At 43.6% G+C, this 15,309-nt stretch overlaps 1 protein-coding gene across 1 annotated transcript in view; it reads right to left on the minus strand.

Annotated features, from left to right (window-relative positions):
- Nucleotides 1-15,039, minus strand: part of six5 (SIX homeobox 5) — a 30,348-nt gene extending 15,309 nt beyond the window's left edge. The window contains exon 1 of the mRNA XM_060923397.1: nucleotides 14,172-15,039. Within this exon, the coding sequence (XP_060779380.1) occupies nucleotides 14,172-14,866 (695 nt within the window). The 5' untranslated portion in view covers nucleotides 14,867-15,039. The remainder of the gene's footprint in view (nucleotides 1-14,171) is intronic.
- Nucleotides 15,040-15,309: the final 270 nt, after the last annotated feature.

The following is a 15,309-nucleotide window of genomic DNA, read 5'->3' on the forward strand; positions in this document are numbered from 1 at the left end:
CCGAGAGGAGACGAGGGGATCAGGACACTTTGTCCAATAGTTAAGACATTTCGTCCAAAGCACTACCAATTATTTTATATTTCAGGTATTCGTGTTCGCGAATGAAAGCCCCGCGAGAGCGCTGCTCTGTGCCTGAAGATTTAATACGATCCAGCCGGCTTTAAAAATTAATAACTCAGCCAGGGAAGGTCACAGTGAAGCCAAATTTTACAGGCACCTCCCTCTAAGCCTCACCCTTTGAAAGAGCACGGTCTCGGGTCGGTAGGGCCGCACCTCGGTCCGGGATTCGCGAACGAAGCCCCCGCGAGAGCACTGCTCTGCGCCTGAAGATTTAATATGATCCAGCTGGAAACAGACATGCAAGCGAGCAGCCTGCAACGACAAGGGAGTTAACTCATCCCAGGGTCAGCGAGTGGCACGGGCCGATGTGGTTATTCCCGCTTTAGTGTCGAAGCGCACGTACTGTGGCGCTGTTTTGCTTCGGTCAGATTCAACTGATAATTCCTCCTTTTTTCAAAAACAAACAAATACCTGAAATATAAAATAATCGATAGTGCGTATGAAAAAGGCTTTGGATGAAATGACCTATATTTGTACTGTCAGTAGAAGCGTCTTATCTTCAGAAAAGTCTGACTTTTTTTCAAATAACATAGGTCAAAACCACACATATCTATCTTCTCTTGGCATCAAATCTTCGCTCGAGCATTAAAATCGTGGTAATACTGAGAAAATTCAGCACTGTTTACAGACACGCTTTCAGCGGCCGTCATCCTAGCTGCTTTGTATATCCACCATCATGGCGGACGCTCATAACGTAGCACATTTTGATCACGGCGTCATCTACAGTGATTATGAGCAGCTGCGGTGATCAGTGAAGTTTGGAGAGCACAGTATTACTGCCTAACCACAAACCCTTCTGATAAGAGAGACAGAGAGGAAAGCACACCAGTATTTAACTTCAAGAACAACCAAATTCTTAATCCCTAAAGTTAAAGGTAGGCCAATTTAGAGAAACGCAAAAGCATGTGGCACTAGTTTTACTTTGATGGGCCATGGCAGGTGTCTAGATTACATTAAAGATATAAATAAATCTCATTATTTTGATAGGCTGGGATAGTATGTGTGTTTCTATAAAGATTTGTATCATTTTTAAAAGAAAGACACTTTAAAAAAAATTTAAAATTACCCTATTCACTTGTAAACAATAGATCTTTGCCATCCAAGTGCCGATATCCTTAGGCCATCCTTTAAAAAAAATCCGTTTCCTGTCCACCAGGTGAGCAAAAAAATTTTCAGTCGGGAGGGAGGGATTTTTTTTTTTAATGGATGGATAAGAAATCGCAATGCTGTGTTTGCTTTTTCTTTCAGTACTTTTTTATTACAAAAGCAGACACATTTAACAAAATGACAGTTTAATCAACTGAAACTTGTACAAAAACTAAGGGTGTATTCAGACCAGGATAGTTCGATAGTTCACTTGCTTTAGTCCGAACCAAATGTTTTTTTTATTTTTTCATTTTGGTGCGGTTCGCTTTCACACTGTACATTTTAGTAAGCGGACCAAAATCTGTCAACAAAGCCACGCGCCCTGAGGTCGTTCAGCTATTGGTCAGAGACGACACGCGCACAAAGCGTTAAGTTCAAAAGTAGTCACGGAGGCTAGCGCTGATGAGCGCACATCATGTTGTGACCGTTCTGGCTCTTCACGCAAGTCGCTAGTACCGCCACTTTTTGAAAGAATGTCCCTGATTTTAACGTAGGTCTGACGGAGTTTCTTCGCTTTTAGCCGACATTGTTCTGGGGAGCGCGTGAACCCCTTCTCCTTCATTTTCTCACTGAATACAGCAAACACGTCGGCATTTTTGTGTGTTCTCTCCATAAAGCTCAGATATGTGGACATCTGCCCATATATCCACAAGGGTACGCGTTTCTTCCTCGGCCCACGTTTGCCCCTACTCATTTTTTGTACTCTGTAGTCTAGCCTGAATGACTGAACGACTGTTGTAAGGTTCCCTTGACAACCGAAACAGTGTTAGCGCTTTGGGGTGGAGTGTCAAGACTCTGTTTCCCATAATGCTCGACAAACGACGGAAGCTCCCGAGGTACAAAAAAGCAAAACTGTCGGATTAGGTCCGGTCTGCTTGCACACCTCCAAAAGATCCGCACCAGGGTTCCTTTAGTTCGGACCGAGTCCGACCTTGCAGCTCGGTCTCGGTCCGTTTGTTTGGTCCGGACCAGAGTTCGGTGGTTTGTATTCAGACCAACCCAAAAGGTCCGGACCAAGGGAAATTTGGTTCGTTTGGTCCGGACCAAACAACGTAGGTGTGAATACACCCCAAGTTAGCATTTTAAATGCTGACTGCAACATTTGCAAAACTTTTACAAAGGTACTTAAAATGTCCGACACACGGACTTTTTGTAGTTCTAAATCGACCGTTAGGCCTAGTTCGGATGAAATTACACTATTAAAATGATCACTGAATGATTTGTTTTTCTGAATCTTTACTATTTTGTTGTTCGCTAGAATACCATTTTGCGATTTCACACTTAAGCAAATGTTTGAAAACTCCGGATCTCCTTCCTTCATGGTGGCTGCCATTTTTTTGTGCCGCACAGCGCATGCGCAGAGCTGATTCAGTTCAGAGTGCGCGTGCACTCGGCGGAGGCAGTAGTGTGTCGGGAAGGGAACAGAAGCAGAGATGACGTTTATTTTGTCTCCGGTAAACCAGTCTTCTCTCGTTCAATTACGTGCTGGCATCAAAAGACACCGTTGGTTGTAAATGAAACCAAACTGAGTCGTTGGAGTGTATTTTCATACACAAATGGAGAAATGTTCGCTGAGTGTTTAAGGCCCTGTCCACATGGCAACGGATTCAGGTGAATCTGATAAAATTTATCGTTTCGGCCTGGCGTCCACACGGCACCGGCGTTTTGGGTGCCCCAAAACGATATTTTTTGAGAACGGTTTCCAGAGCGGAAAAATCTGGCAACGGCGCCGTTGGAAGTCGTCTGGATGAGTAGAACGGATTTGTTTACGATGACGTCACAACCACATGACTAGAACAAGCAGCACTCTCGCGTGCATCATTCGTAACAACAGCAGCAACAATGGCGGACCCCAGAGTAGTAGTAGTTCAGTGCCGGGTAGAAGAAGGGGTTTATGTGCATGCATCCTACTTCTTCTATTGTTCTGGTGTCTCCGATGGGACCGTCTTACAGCGCACGTAGAGGTGTGGCATGTGTATTGCATCGTTTTCGGCAAGCGTTGCGTTGCCATATGTACCTGATATTTTACTGATCCGTTGCCCATGTGGACGCGATATTTTTTTTTACCCGCTAAAAAAAATAAAAATAAAAATAAATCTCGTTGCCGTTGTCGCGTGGATGTACCCTAATTGTGTAGCCACCACAGCAGACCGTTGTCATTGTTAATTCATAGCACGCTCAGCTGCGTGAATGTGTCATGCACCGAAAATAAGAGATTTACAAGCCAGGAACGCCTCATGATGCAATATGCAAAAAAAGAAAGAAGATTTACTGCCATTTTACTTTGTATTTGAGTAAAGTGAATAAATAAATGGTCTGTGGAAAATGCATTTAATCCTGGGAACTGCGTGCACAGTTTATTGTGTTTACTCCCCCCCGGCTGGCTACTTATTTGTCATGGCTGGCTAGTATGAGCCTTAGTGGAAAGCCCTGGGAATGCGTAAATGTCAAGTTCGATTTTAGATTTACGAACCCGAAAAAAATGTTGAAAAACCGGCGTTAAAAAAAAAAAAAACTTCAACCGCACAAACGGCACTCACCCGGCTGGTGGACCGGAAACAGAACATTTTTTAAATAATGGCCTTACAAGTATTTTTTTTTTTAATTGGAACTTTCTGAAAAATTTACCTTTCAGTTACATCCGCAAAGTGGATTATTTTCCAATAACAGGACATTCTGAAGCGTTTTACTCCTTTTATAATATAGCAGTTGGTCAACTGTTGAGATTTTTAATTTAATTAACGAATGGCATGTTGTGCTTTTAAACATTTCACATTTAAATGTCCTTGATACAAGTTCCTGTTATCATCTACGTTACAGCAGCTATAAATAGTCACTACCTAACCATCTTTTCTGTCTTGACGTTAATAAGACAGAAGAGAACAAATGCATGCAAATCTCATGTTATGAGAAAATGGACGGTGCAAAGTTGTCTGTCCTGACACAGGAGACTCCTTCCAGAAGTGTTAAACATCTACTTATTTATAGCCTTTTTTCACTATAAGGTAACCAGCTCACCTTGACTCGATTCTTCTTGCATTTTTTGGTTTTCCATCGGGCCAAAGTTGCGGACAGTACCTGGTACCCAGTACTTTTTTTGGTATCACCTCTGTCGAGGTTTCAAGTGAGCTGAGGTGATACCAAAAGGTGATGTGAAAACACTGCAGAGTACTGACTGGTCAGACAGAATCATCACCATCACTGAGTCATCATTGTGTGAAACAGGACATCCTGAACAAACCCACCATTTTTAGACAGAGTCACAGTGGCATGCAAAAGTTTGGGCACCCTTGCTGAAAATATCTGTTACTGTGAATAGTTAAGTGAGCAGAAGATGAACTGATCTTCTGGCATAAAGGTAAAGACGAGACATTTCTTTTCAGCGTTTTATGCAGGATGTGTGTATTATTTTTGTTTTGTACAATTGGAGAGTGAAAAAAAGAAAAGGAACACCATGCGAAAGTCAGGGCACCCCAATACATTTGAGTTCTCAGGTAACTTTTACAAAGGTTCCAGACCTTAATTAGCTCATTGAGCTGTGGCTTGTTCAAATTCTTCATTAGGAAAGGTCAGATGATGCAGATTTCAAAGCTGTATAAATTCTCTGACTCCTCAAACTTGTCCCTAAAATCAACAGCCATGGGCTCCTCTCAGCAACTCCCTCGCATTCTGAATAACAAAATAATTGATACTCACAAAGCAGGAGAAAGCTACAAGAACATAGCAAAGTGTTTTCAGGTAGCTGTTTCCTCAGATTGTAATGTTATTAAGAAATGGTAGTTAACAGAAACAGTGGAGATCAAGGTGAGGTCAGGAAGATGAAGAAAACTCTGAAAGAACTGCTCGTTGGATTGCTAGAAAGGCAAATAAAAACCCCTGTTTGACTGCAAAAGACCTTCAGAAAGATTTAGCAGACCCTGGAGTGGTGGTGCACTGTTCTACTATGCAGCGACACCTGAACAAATATGACCTTCATGGGAGAGTCATCAGAAGAAAACCTTTCCTGCGTCCTAGCCACAAAATTCAGTGTCTGAAGTTTGCAAATGAACACCTAAGCAAGCCTGATGCATTTTGGAAACAAGTCCTGTGGACTGATGAAATCAAAATAGAACTTTTTGGTCACAATGTGCAAAGGTATGTTTGGAGAAAAAAAAAAAAAGGGTGCCAAATTCCAGGAAAAGAACACCTCTCCAACTCTGAAGCATGGGTGTGGATCGATCATGCTTTGGGGTTGTGTTGCAGCCAGTGGCACAGGGCACATTTCACTGGTCGAGGGAAGCATGGATTCGAATAAATACTAGCAAACTCTGGAAGCAAACGTCACACCATCTGTAAAAAAGCCCAAGTTAAAAAGAGGACGGATCCTACAATAAGACGACGAGCCAAAACACACCTCAAAATCTACAATGGAATACCTCAAGAGGCACAAGCTGAAGGTTTTGCCCGGGCCCTCACAGTCCCCTGACCCTCACAGTCCCCTGACCTAAACATCACTGAAAATCTGTGGATAGATCTCAAAAGAGCAGTGCATGCAAGACAGCCCAAGAAACTTGTAGAACTGGAAGCCTTTTGCAAGGACGAATGCATGAAAATCCCCCAGGTAAGAACTGAAAGATTATCAGCTGGCTACAAAAAGTGTTTACAAGCTGTGATACTTGCCAAAGGGGGTGTTACTAAGTACTGACAATGTCAGGTGCTCAAACTTTTGCTTCAGGACCTTTTTGTTTTTTGGTATTTTACACCTGTAAATTATGGAAATAAAAATGTAACCTTGCGGAAAATATTAAAGAAATGTGTCACTTTACCTTTATGCCTTTTGGTGATCAGTTCATCTTCTGCTCACTTAACTAGTCACAGTAACAGACATTTTCAGCAAGGGTGCCCAAACTTGTATATTTATTTTACTTCACTGATTGTGTGCATATGTTTTCACTGCTTGTGCCCATGTCTACATGCATGCACGTGAAACAGTATGAGGTGGCGCTTGTGCACACTTTAATTTCATAAACATGGCACCACGTGGAGAGAAACGGAGCACAGCAAGTCAGTGCATAGAGGTAATAATAATAATAAAGGAGATGTTCCTGTGTGTTGCATTAAAGATGACATCATGACCGTTTCATGCAGCGTTGCTATGAGGACCAGCTACATTAAGAGGGTACTATATCTGCAACGGAATACAAAGTACCCAATATCAAAAGCGAGTAGAGTCAAGTTGAGCCAATTGAGGTATTTCACTCACGTGACCAAGTCATGTGACGCTGCCATTTTGGACGGCACGGCTCGAATCAGTTTGAATGCGAGGAAGGCCACAAACGAAAAACATAAAAGAAAAAGGAGCGAGATGCAGAAAACACCTTCACTATCCAGCGACGTAGGGCATTTACAGGGCGAGCAGAGGGAGAGGTATTTGCAAAAATTGAGGTTAGCAGGCTTAGAGAACGACGTTTACCTGCTTCCACCAGGATTGTTCACTGACAGCTAAGATTTGTTCACATTTTCATTTACTTTCGGTCCTCAGGATAAACAAAATGTTATTAAATGTCATTGAAATAACTTCTTAGTCTGTTGAGACATGGCCCGTTATAAGTTTTTCCTTTACTGTATTTACTAGTTTACTGAGCGCGCTCCGGGGCCGGCTGGCTGGCTAGCTAGCTAGCGCTCCGGGGCCGGCTGGCTGGCTAGCTAGCTAGCGCTCCGGGGCCGGCTGGCTGGCTAGCTAGCTAGCGCTCCGGGGCCGGCTGGCTGGCTAGCTAGCTAGCGCTCCGGGGCCGGCTGGCTGGCTAGCTAGCTAGCGCTCCGGGGCCGGCTGGCTGGCTAGCTAGCTAGCGCTCCGGGGCCGGCTGGCTGGCTAGCTAGCTAGCGCTCCGGGGCCGGCTGGCTCAGTAAACTAGTAAATCCAGTAAAGGAAAAACTTGAGACTGAAAGGTTTTAACAGTCATCCAAATGACTGAACGTAAACATTGCTACAGTAACATACCAGCTACTGTTGTTGACATTAGCTAGCTTGCCGTCCAAAATGGCGGACACCGGGGCGTCACGTGACCCTGTGACGTCAGGTGAAATACCTCAATACCCTGCAGTGGTAATATTTACTTGCTTTTCATTGATGACAATTTTTAAATCTGTTTGTTATTAGTCTGAGATAATGTGGCACATGCATCATACAAATCCCAGTGAATGAGTTATGACACAAATGATAAAATGTACCAGAATAAGCATTTTAAAATAAATAAATAAATAAATTTACACTATACCACCAAAAGTATGTGGACACGTGACCACCTATATATGCAGGCCTTCCTCAAACTTCTGCTACAAAGCTGCAAGCACATAACTGTTACGCTGAAGTATTACGATTTCCCTGCAACGTAACCAAGAGGCTCAAACATTTTCCAGCATAACAATGTCCCTGTGCACAAAACAAGCTTCATGAAGACATGGTTTGCCAAGGTTGGTGTGGAAGAACTCAAGTGGCCTGCACAGAGCCATGACCTCAACCCCACTGAACACCTTTGGGATGAACAAACAGACTGCGCCCCAGACCTCTTCACCAAACATCGCCTGACCTCACTAATGCTCTTGTGGCTGAAGGAGCATAAATCTCCACAGGCACGCTCCAAAATCTAGTTGAAAGCCTTCCTTGAAGACTGGAGGATATTAGAACAGCAAAGGAGGAATAAACCTGGAGTGGGATATTCAACAAGCACGTACGAGTGTGACAGTCAGGTGTCCACACACTTTTTGCCGTATAGCGTAAACCTGTGATTTGGGTTACAGCTAGCACTTGTGCTAAAGCCGCTGTGATGGAAAATTAAAATCATCTGGATCAATCTGAATAAAATACGTTTTTTGACATTATCAGGATCAAATCTAATCCAAATAAGTTAATTAATGAACGTTTTGGGAAATTCCTCTGGAATATCCTTCTTAATTAAGATGTAAAATTTTACGAAGGGGCGGCATGGTGGTGTAGTGGTTAGCGCTGTCGCCTCACAGCAAGAAGGTCCGGGTTCGAGCCCCGTGGCCGGCGAGGGCCTTTCTGTGCGGAGTTTGCATGTTCTCCCCGTGTCCGCGTGGGTTTCCTCTGGGTGCTCCGGTTTCCCCCACAGTCCAAAGACATGCAGGTTAGGTTAACTGGTGACTCTAAATTGACCGTAGGTGTGAATGTGAATGGTTGTCTGTGTATATGTGTCAGCCCTGTGATGACCTGGCGACTTGTCCAGGGTGTACCCCGCCTTTCGCCCGTAGTCAGCTGGGATAGGCTCCAGCTTGCCTGCGACCCTTTAGAACAGGATAAAGCGGCTACAGATAATGAGATGAGATGAGATCCTCTGAGCTGCTTTTGTACAGTTTGCAAGGTTTTTTTTTATGGGGGGGGGGGGGGGGGCCTTTGGTTCTCCCCCCCATGCCATTTCACCACAGTATGAGCACCCTACAGGATAAGGCGGGCCAAGTTTGCAGCTGTTCCTTTAAATACTAAACATGTAATTAGTATAACTCTGGTTGGCTAACGTCTTTAAATGAGAACTCAGTCACCCGAACTGCCATTTTTGGAATTGTAGAGAAACTCAGACACCCCTTTTTGACCAACAGGGAACGGGTTCTTGAATCGGTTCCGTTCAGGATTCTTTGAACCTTGGTGCCTGCTAGTGAACCGGCCCACATTCTCACCAGTTTTGAGCGGGACCATTGTAATCAAGGATGCGTCATGAACAGAAGGCATTGCACAATTCACAACAAGAGTAAACGGTAGTAACAAGATGGTGGTGCACATTGATTACCTGCGAGCTTTTCTTCCGTTATTGCAGACATTTGTTTTCGGGCCATTTTTTTTTCCTGAAGATGCATCCTTTTCAATTGCGTTCTCCATTGCTGTGCTCCGCTTCCTTTCAAAACTAATGACACGCCCACTCGTGTTGTCTCGGTTCACGTTGGAAAAACCAGCTATAGACCCTTCCCACGTGACGTCACGACAAACGCGGCCGCCATTTTGGACATGAACTACCAGTAGTCTACCACAGCCAACAACGAGGAATGACGGCGAAGCATCGAAAGGAATATAGCCATCAAAGAAAGTTTTTACTTTCAGCAAGACTTCCATCATGCCATTATATTGTTGTGCACCTGGATGTAGTAACCATCAACACACAAGGCAAGATTTATCATTTTATCAGATCCCGACAGATGCTGACCGACGGAGAAGATGGATGGTCTCTAAAATATTGGCAAAATGATGTTTATTGACATAGCAATCGTGTGTAACGGGAAGCATTTGCATATCCGAAGTGTTGTGTTTACATCAAAGATGAAATAAACCGATATGACAACGACTGCTGCTGCCAGGTTGGGGACACAAACTAGTAGAAAGGAAGTGTGCCAACAGTGCCAACAGACTTCCTTTGTGGTCGATTCTGCTTTAAGGTAAGATGCATTTAATTATTCGTCTGCTGTGGGTTTGGAATCGGTAGCCTGACTGATTCGTTCATGTTTGTGGTGCCATTTGTTTGTTGACGCGTGTTGAAATGGAAGATTGGTTGTTGACATGATTTCCAGTGATGCTTTGGTGCTGCTGTGGATCAGATGTGTTGAGTAGCTTGACTGTTTTTTTTTTTCTTGCGTGTGGTATCATTGTTGACGCGAGGTTGTTTTTTGAACATGCCAATGCGGACACAATTTCCCCTGATGAGTTATGACTTCAGACGCGATGCGTGTGGAGGTGTGGAGTCCGTGTGATATGTGCGTAAGATAGGCTTCTCATAGGTCCGCGCTCTAAGACAAGCGCAAGCACCCCCCCCCCGAAAATATCGGCATAGTTCGAACACTGGGTTGGAGAAAGTAATGCCAAATAGTGAGTGCACAAACCACAGAAGGTAAACTGTACACAGCGCCAGGGCAGTGTGATGGTATGTCTACTTTTAGATTGTGTTAGCTTATCAATGAACACACTCGTCACTCGACGAGTTTCACGTCTTTACGACGGATACTTAAATGTGTGTTAGGTATTATTGTTGCAGTCTAAGCAGTCATTGTAGCAGCTAGATGAGCGAGAACCGAAAGGGTCTGTGCCATAAACCGTTATTTCTTCATGTCCAAAATGGCGGTCGCGTTTACGAAGGTCACGTGAGTGAAAAGGGTCTATATTTTGGTTCCAACTGGGAACCAACTTTTCAGGTTTCGAACCAATTTATTTTTTGGTTGAAATGCTCTGTGCAGAGTTTCCCCAAACGCACCGTAGCAGAAAGATAATCGTTAAATGGTAGAGCGAGCAGCACAATGAACACTCACTCCTAGTTAAGATGCTTTTGGTAAACCCACCACTGAACGGTTCAAAATTTGGTGCACGAACAAGAACTGAACCTGTTCCCTGTTGGTCAAAAAGGAGTATGAGAGGCAAGCAATGGCTTGAGCACCAGCTTTACATGTATGAATCCGAGTCAGATGAGGAAAACAAAAGCGCAGACACCAAACCAGTGCCACAACCAAGACTATTCCACCAAATCAGTTCCAGGGCTGGTTCGGGGCCAGTGCTTAGTCTGAAATCGGGTTTTCTGTTTCCACTGACAAAGAACTGTCTCTGGGCCAGAAAAACCGGTTCCAGGGTAGCACCAGCTCTTTGCTGGGCTAGAGGAAAGAACTGCTTACGTCAGCCGGGGGGGGGAGTTGTTAAGACCAACAACAATAGCAAGACCGCGAGAGGGCGCCATTTTTAAATAAGCAACGAGATATCATGAATGCAGTAAAGCAGCAGTCATCCATTATTGTTGTTGCTGCTTCTTCTTCTCCGTGTTGTTGTTGCTTCGATGTTCGCACCAAGGTTTATGCAAACGCAGCGATGTAACTGACGTATACAGTGACGTAATGACGTGGCTCCCCTTAGCACCCCGAGCTATGGAAAAGCAAACTGGTTCTCAGCTGGTTCGCAAGTTGAACCAGCCCCGGAACTGATTTGGTGGAAAAGGGGTAACAGAGGCTGTTCATATTGAGTGAGATTTACACCCTCTCCTCCAGATTTTCAAGGGCCAGTGAGAGCTCTCTGGAAGAAAACGCAGACTCAGGTTCTCCTTTGTGCATCCTACAACACCACATTTAAAAGTTCTCTCACCGACATCTCTACTTGTTCTTTACAGGTATGATGTGCTGCTATGGAATCAATTTTGTGCCAAAATGTTCATACAATACTTTTGAAATATCAAACAAAAACGATAAATCAAAATTCAAAAAAAAAAAATTTTTTTTAAACTAAACATTTTTTTTAGACTGGCAAACAAATTATTTGTGTAATCGTGCAAAATATCAGTCTATTACTCTTCAGAAACCTTTTATTTTTGTTCCGCGTCTTTCTCAGTTTTGTTTGACGTAATTTATTTTGGTTGCGATTCCAGCTCTCTCATTTGCGCTCCCTGACTTTTTGCTTGCAGTTCTGGCACAAACTTCACGTGTGGGTGGGCTGTCCAGGAACGCATTCCCATTGGGTAACTTGTGTTTGACTGACAGCTACGCTCAGCCATTCCCCCGGAGGCTGTTGGGGCCATTTCTTACTCGGATTTTGGTGGACTGTTTGACGAGTGACCGATCCATTGACGGTAAACAAGGATCGAGTGGACTTCAGTGGCGACTATGATATTGAATTAATTAAACAAAGTGTAAGTACGGGACAAATGTGTTGTATGTGTTGCAGTAGTACACATTATGCAGGTGTGTTTAACATTAGCAAGACAGCTATTATATTGGGTCGTGGAGCCAAGTCTAACATTTGACTTGCCACGAAACACCTGCATAATGTGTACTACTGCAACACATACAACACATTTGTCCCGTACTTACACTTTGTTGAATTAATTCAATATCATAGTCGCCACTGAAGTCCACTCGATCCTTGTTTACCGTCAATGGATCGGTCACTCGTCAAACAGTCCGCCAGAATCCGAATAGGGAATGGCTGAGCGTAGCTGTCAGTCAATTTAGAATGTTTTATGGTACCACCCCTTCATTAACATAAGACCGCCCCGACAGCAATTTGAATCAAGATGGAGTTATCCAGCAGCATATGGAATCAATTTTGTGCCAAAATGTTCATACAATACTTTTGAAATATCAAACAAAAACGATAAATCAAAATTCAAAAAAAATTTTTTTAAAGTCAATTTTTTTTTTAGACTGGCAAACAAATTATTCGTGTAATCGTGCAAAATATCAGTCTATTACTCTTCAGAAACCTTTTATTTTTGTTCCGCATCTTTCTCAGTTTTGTTTGGCGTAATTTATTTTGGTTGCGATTCCAGCTTTCTAGTTTGCGCTCCCTGACTTTTTGCTTGCAGTTTTGGCCAAATGTTTGGCTGTCCAGGAATGCATTCCCATTGGGTAACTTGTGTTTGACTGACCGCTACGCTCAGCCATTCCCTATTCGGATTCTGGCGGACTGTTTGACGAGTGACCGATCCATTGACGGTAAACAAGGATCGAGTGGACTTCAGTGGCGACTATGATATTGAATTAATTCAACCAAGTGTAAGTACGGGACAAATGTGTTGTATGTGTTGCAGTAGTACACATTATGCAGGTGTTTCGTGGCAAGTCAAATGTTAGACTTAGCTCCACTACCCAATATAATAACTGTCTTGCTAACGTTAAACACACCTGTATAATGTGTACTACTGCAACACATACAACACATTTGTCCCGTACTTACACTTTGTTTAATTAATTCAATATCATAGTCGCCACTGAAGTCCACTCGATCCTTGTTTACCGTCAATGGATCGGTCACTCGTCAAACAGTCCGCCAAAATCCGAGTAGGAAATGGCCCCAACAGCCTCCGGGGGAATCGCTGAGCGTAGCTGTCAGTCAAACACAAGTTACCCAATGGGAATGCGTTCCTGGACAGCCCGCCCACACGTGAAGTTTGTGCCAAAACTGCAAGCAAAAAGTCAGGGAGCGCAAATGAGAGAGCTGGAATCGCAACCAAAATAAATTACGTCAAACAAAACTGAGAAAAGACGCGGAACAAAAATAAAAGGTTTCTGAAGAGTAATAGACTGATATTTTGCACGATTACACAAATAATTTGTTTGCCAATCTAAAAAAAATTGACTTTGTTTTTTTGTATTTTGATTTGTCGTTTTTGTTTGATATTTCAAAAGTATTGTGAACATTTTGGCACAAAATTGATTCCATATGCTGCTGGATAACTCCATCTTGATTCAAATTGCTGTCGGGGCGGTCTTATGTTAATGAAGGGGTGGTACCATAAAAACATTCTATTTAAGATGCACACGCCTGTTGTCTCCGCCCATTTATTTACTTTTTATGGGCATTACAGACTAGGAAGCTAATAGTGCACTTTGAAAGGCCTAGTCTTATTTCAAAATCAGTTTTACACAGCATGTCCACTTTAAAATGAGGTTTGAAAAGGAAAAAAAAAAAATTGGGTTTTCCTGAAATTCCTGTGCCGCGTACCGCAGGGAGACGTCCCCATGCAGCATGTCGGGAAACTTGAGACACTTCTGGGTGCTGAAAGAGCTCACATTTCACAACAAAGCAACACGCTTTTGCAGTCAGTCAGACTTGATTTCAGGCGTCTCTCTCTCTCTAATCAAAACCAACTTTTCCGACTTCTCTTTCCAACTCGGGATGAATAAAATGAAAAGCAAATGTCACCATTCCAAGACTAGGCCGCGTTACTTCGATCAGAAATATAATTTTAAACAGCATTATTTATTCATCTCATCTAATGATGTCACTGATCTACAGCTCTGTATTGTGGCATGTAGCTCCAAAGAGAGCTCACGCGCAGCTGTTTATCATGCTAGCACCGATTTGCTAAGTAAAAGTGTGGAGAGCTGGAAGACAGCTGGCTCCAAAACACACAAGAAATAACAAAGTCCAACGTTTCTGAAGTTACCTTTTACTGTTGGTACCGGATGGAGTTCGGTCTCTCTGTCGCCGATTCTTGAACCAGTTGCTTACTTGGGTTAAAGAAAGTCCAGTAAGTTTGGCCAGATTTTTCTTCTCGTCCGGAGTCGGGTACCGGTTCACTTTGTAACACTCTTTGAGGGCGTTGCGCGACTTTTCCTTGAAACAGTATACCGTCTCTTCTCCGTCCCAGATGGTCTTTGGAAGGGGGAACTTTTTGCGCAGCCGGTACTTGTCCACGGCCCCCAGGCTGCGACCCCGCGACCTCTCCGCCTCCTTGTAGCGCGCTCTCAGGTACAGGTCCTGCAGGAACCCGTGGTTGCTCGGGTGGAAGTCGCGGCTCTCTAAGATGGCGTACAGCTCTGTAAAGTCCTCGCGGTGGAAAGCGACCAGGGCCTGGGCCTTCAGCAGGGTCTCGTTGCCACGTAGCACGTCGGACGAAGGAGGGATGGTGGCCAGGAAGCTCCACAGGCGATCCACGTTGCCCGCCTGCAGCAGAGCCTCACACACGCAGGCGACCTGCTCACTGGAAAAGCCGAGCGCGGACTTGGGGAAGGTCTCCAAGAGCCGCTCAGAAACTTCCTCCGAGTCCGTTTCCTCTTTGACTCGGGCTTCTGTTTGCCCGGACTCCTCAGCGCTTCCATTCTCCGTTTGTTCAGGAGATTCCAAAGACAAGGAAGCCATTTTTTAGTTGAACTTTTTTTTTTTCTCTCTTTCGGTTCCTCCTCCCTCGCCGTTCCCTCAGCCCATTCTCCGGCTATACTCTGGATGATTCGAAAAAAAGAGTCGACTCTTTTTTTAACTTGTTAAAGTGATTCTGTTCCGTTTTTAAAAACTTTAGAGCAGGGGTTTTCAAAGTGTGGGAGAGTCAGCTCCCAGAGAGCAAATAAACAACAGCGCCTCCCTTAATGTTCCATTCGTATTTTTAAAAAATGGCTGTTGTACACATTTTTATTTTTTTCTTTTACACATTTTAAACATCTGTGCTTTTTTAAAAAACCCTTTTTTTTTTACACATTTTAAACATCTGTGCTTTTTGAAAACATCTTTTTTTTTTTACACATTTAAAACATATGAGCTTTTTAAAACATCTTTTTTTTTTTACACATTTTAAACATCTGTGCTTT

Source organism: Neoarius graeffei, chromosome 6 (genome assembly GCF_027579695.1).
Source record: "Neoarius graeffei isolate fNeoGra1 chromosome 6, fNeoGra1.pri, whole genome shotgun sequence".
NCBI classification, from domain to species: domain Eukaryota; kingdom Metazoa; phylum Chordata; class Actinopteri; order Siluriformes; family Ariidae; genus Neoarius; species Neoarius graeffei.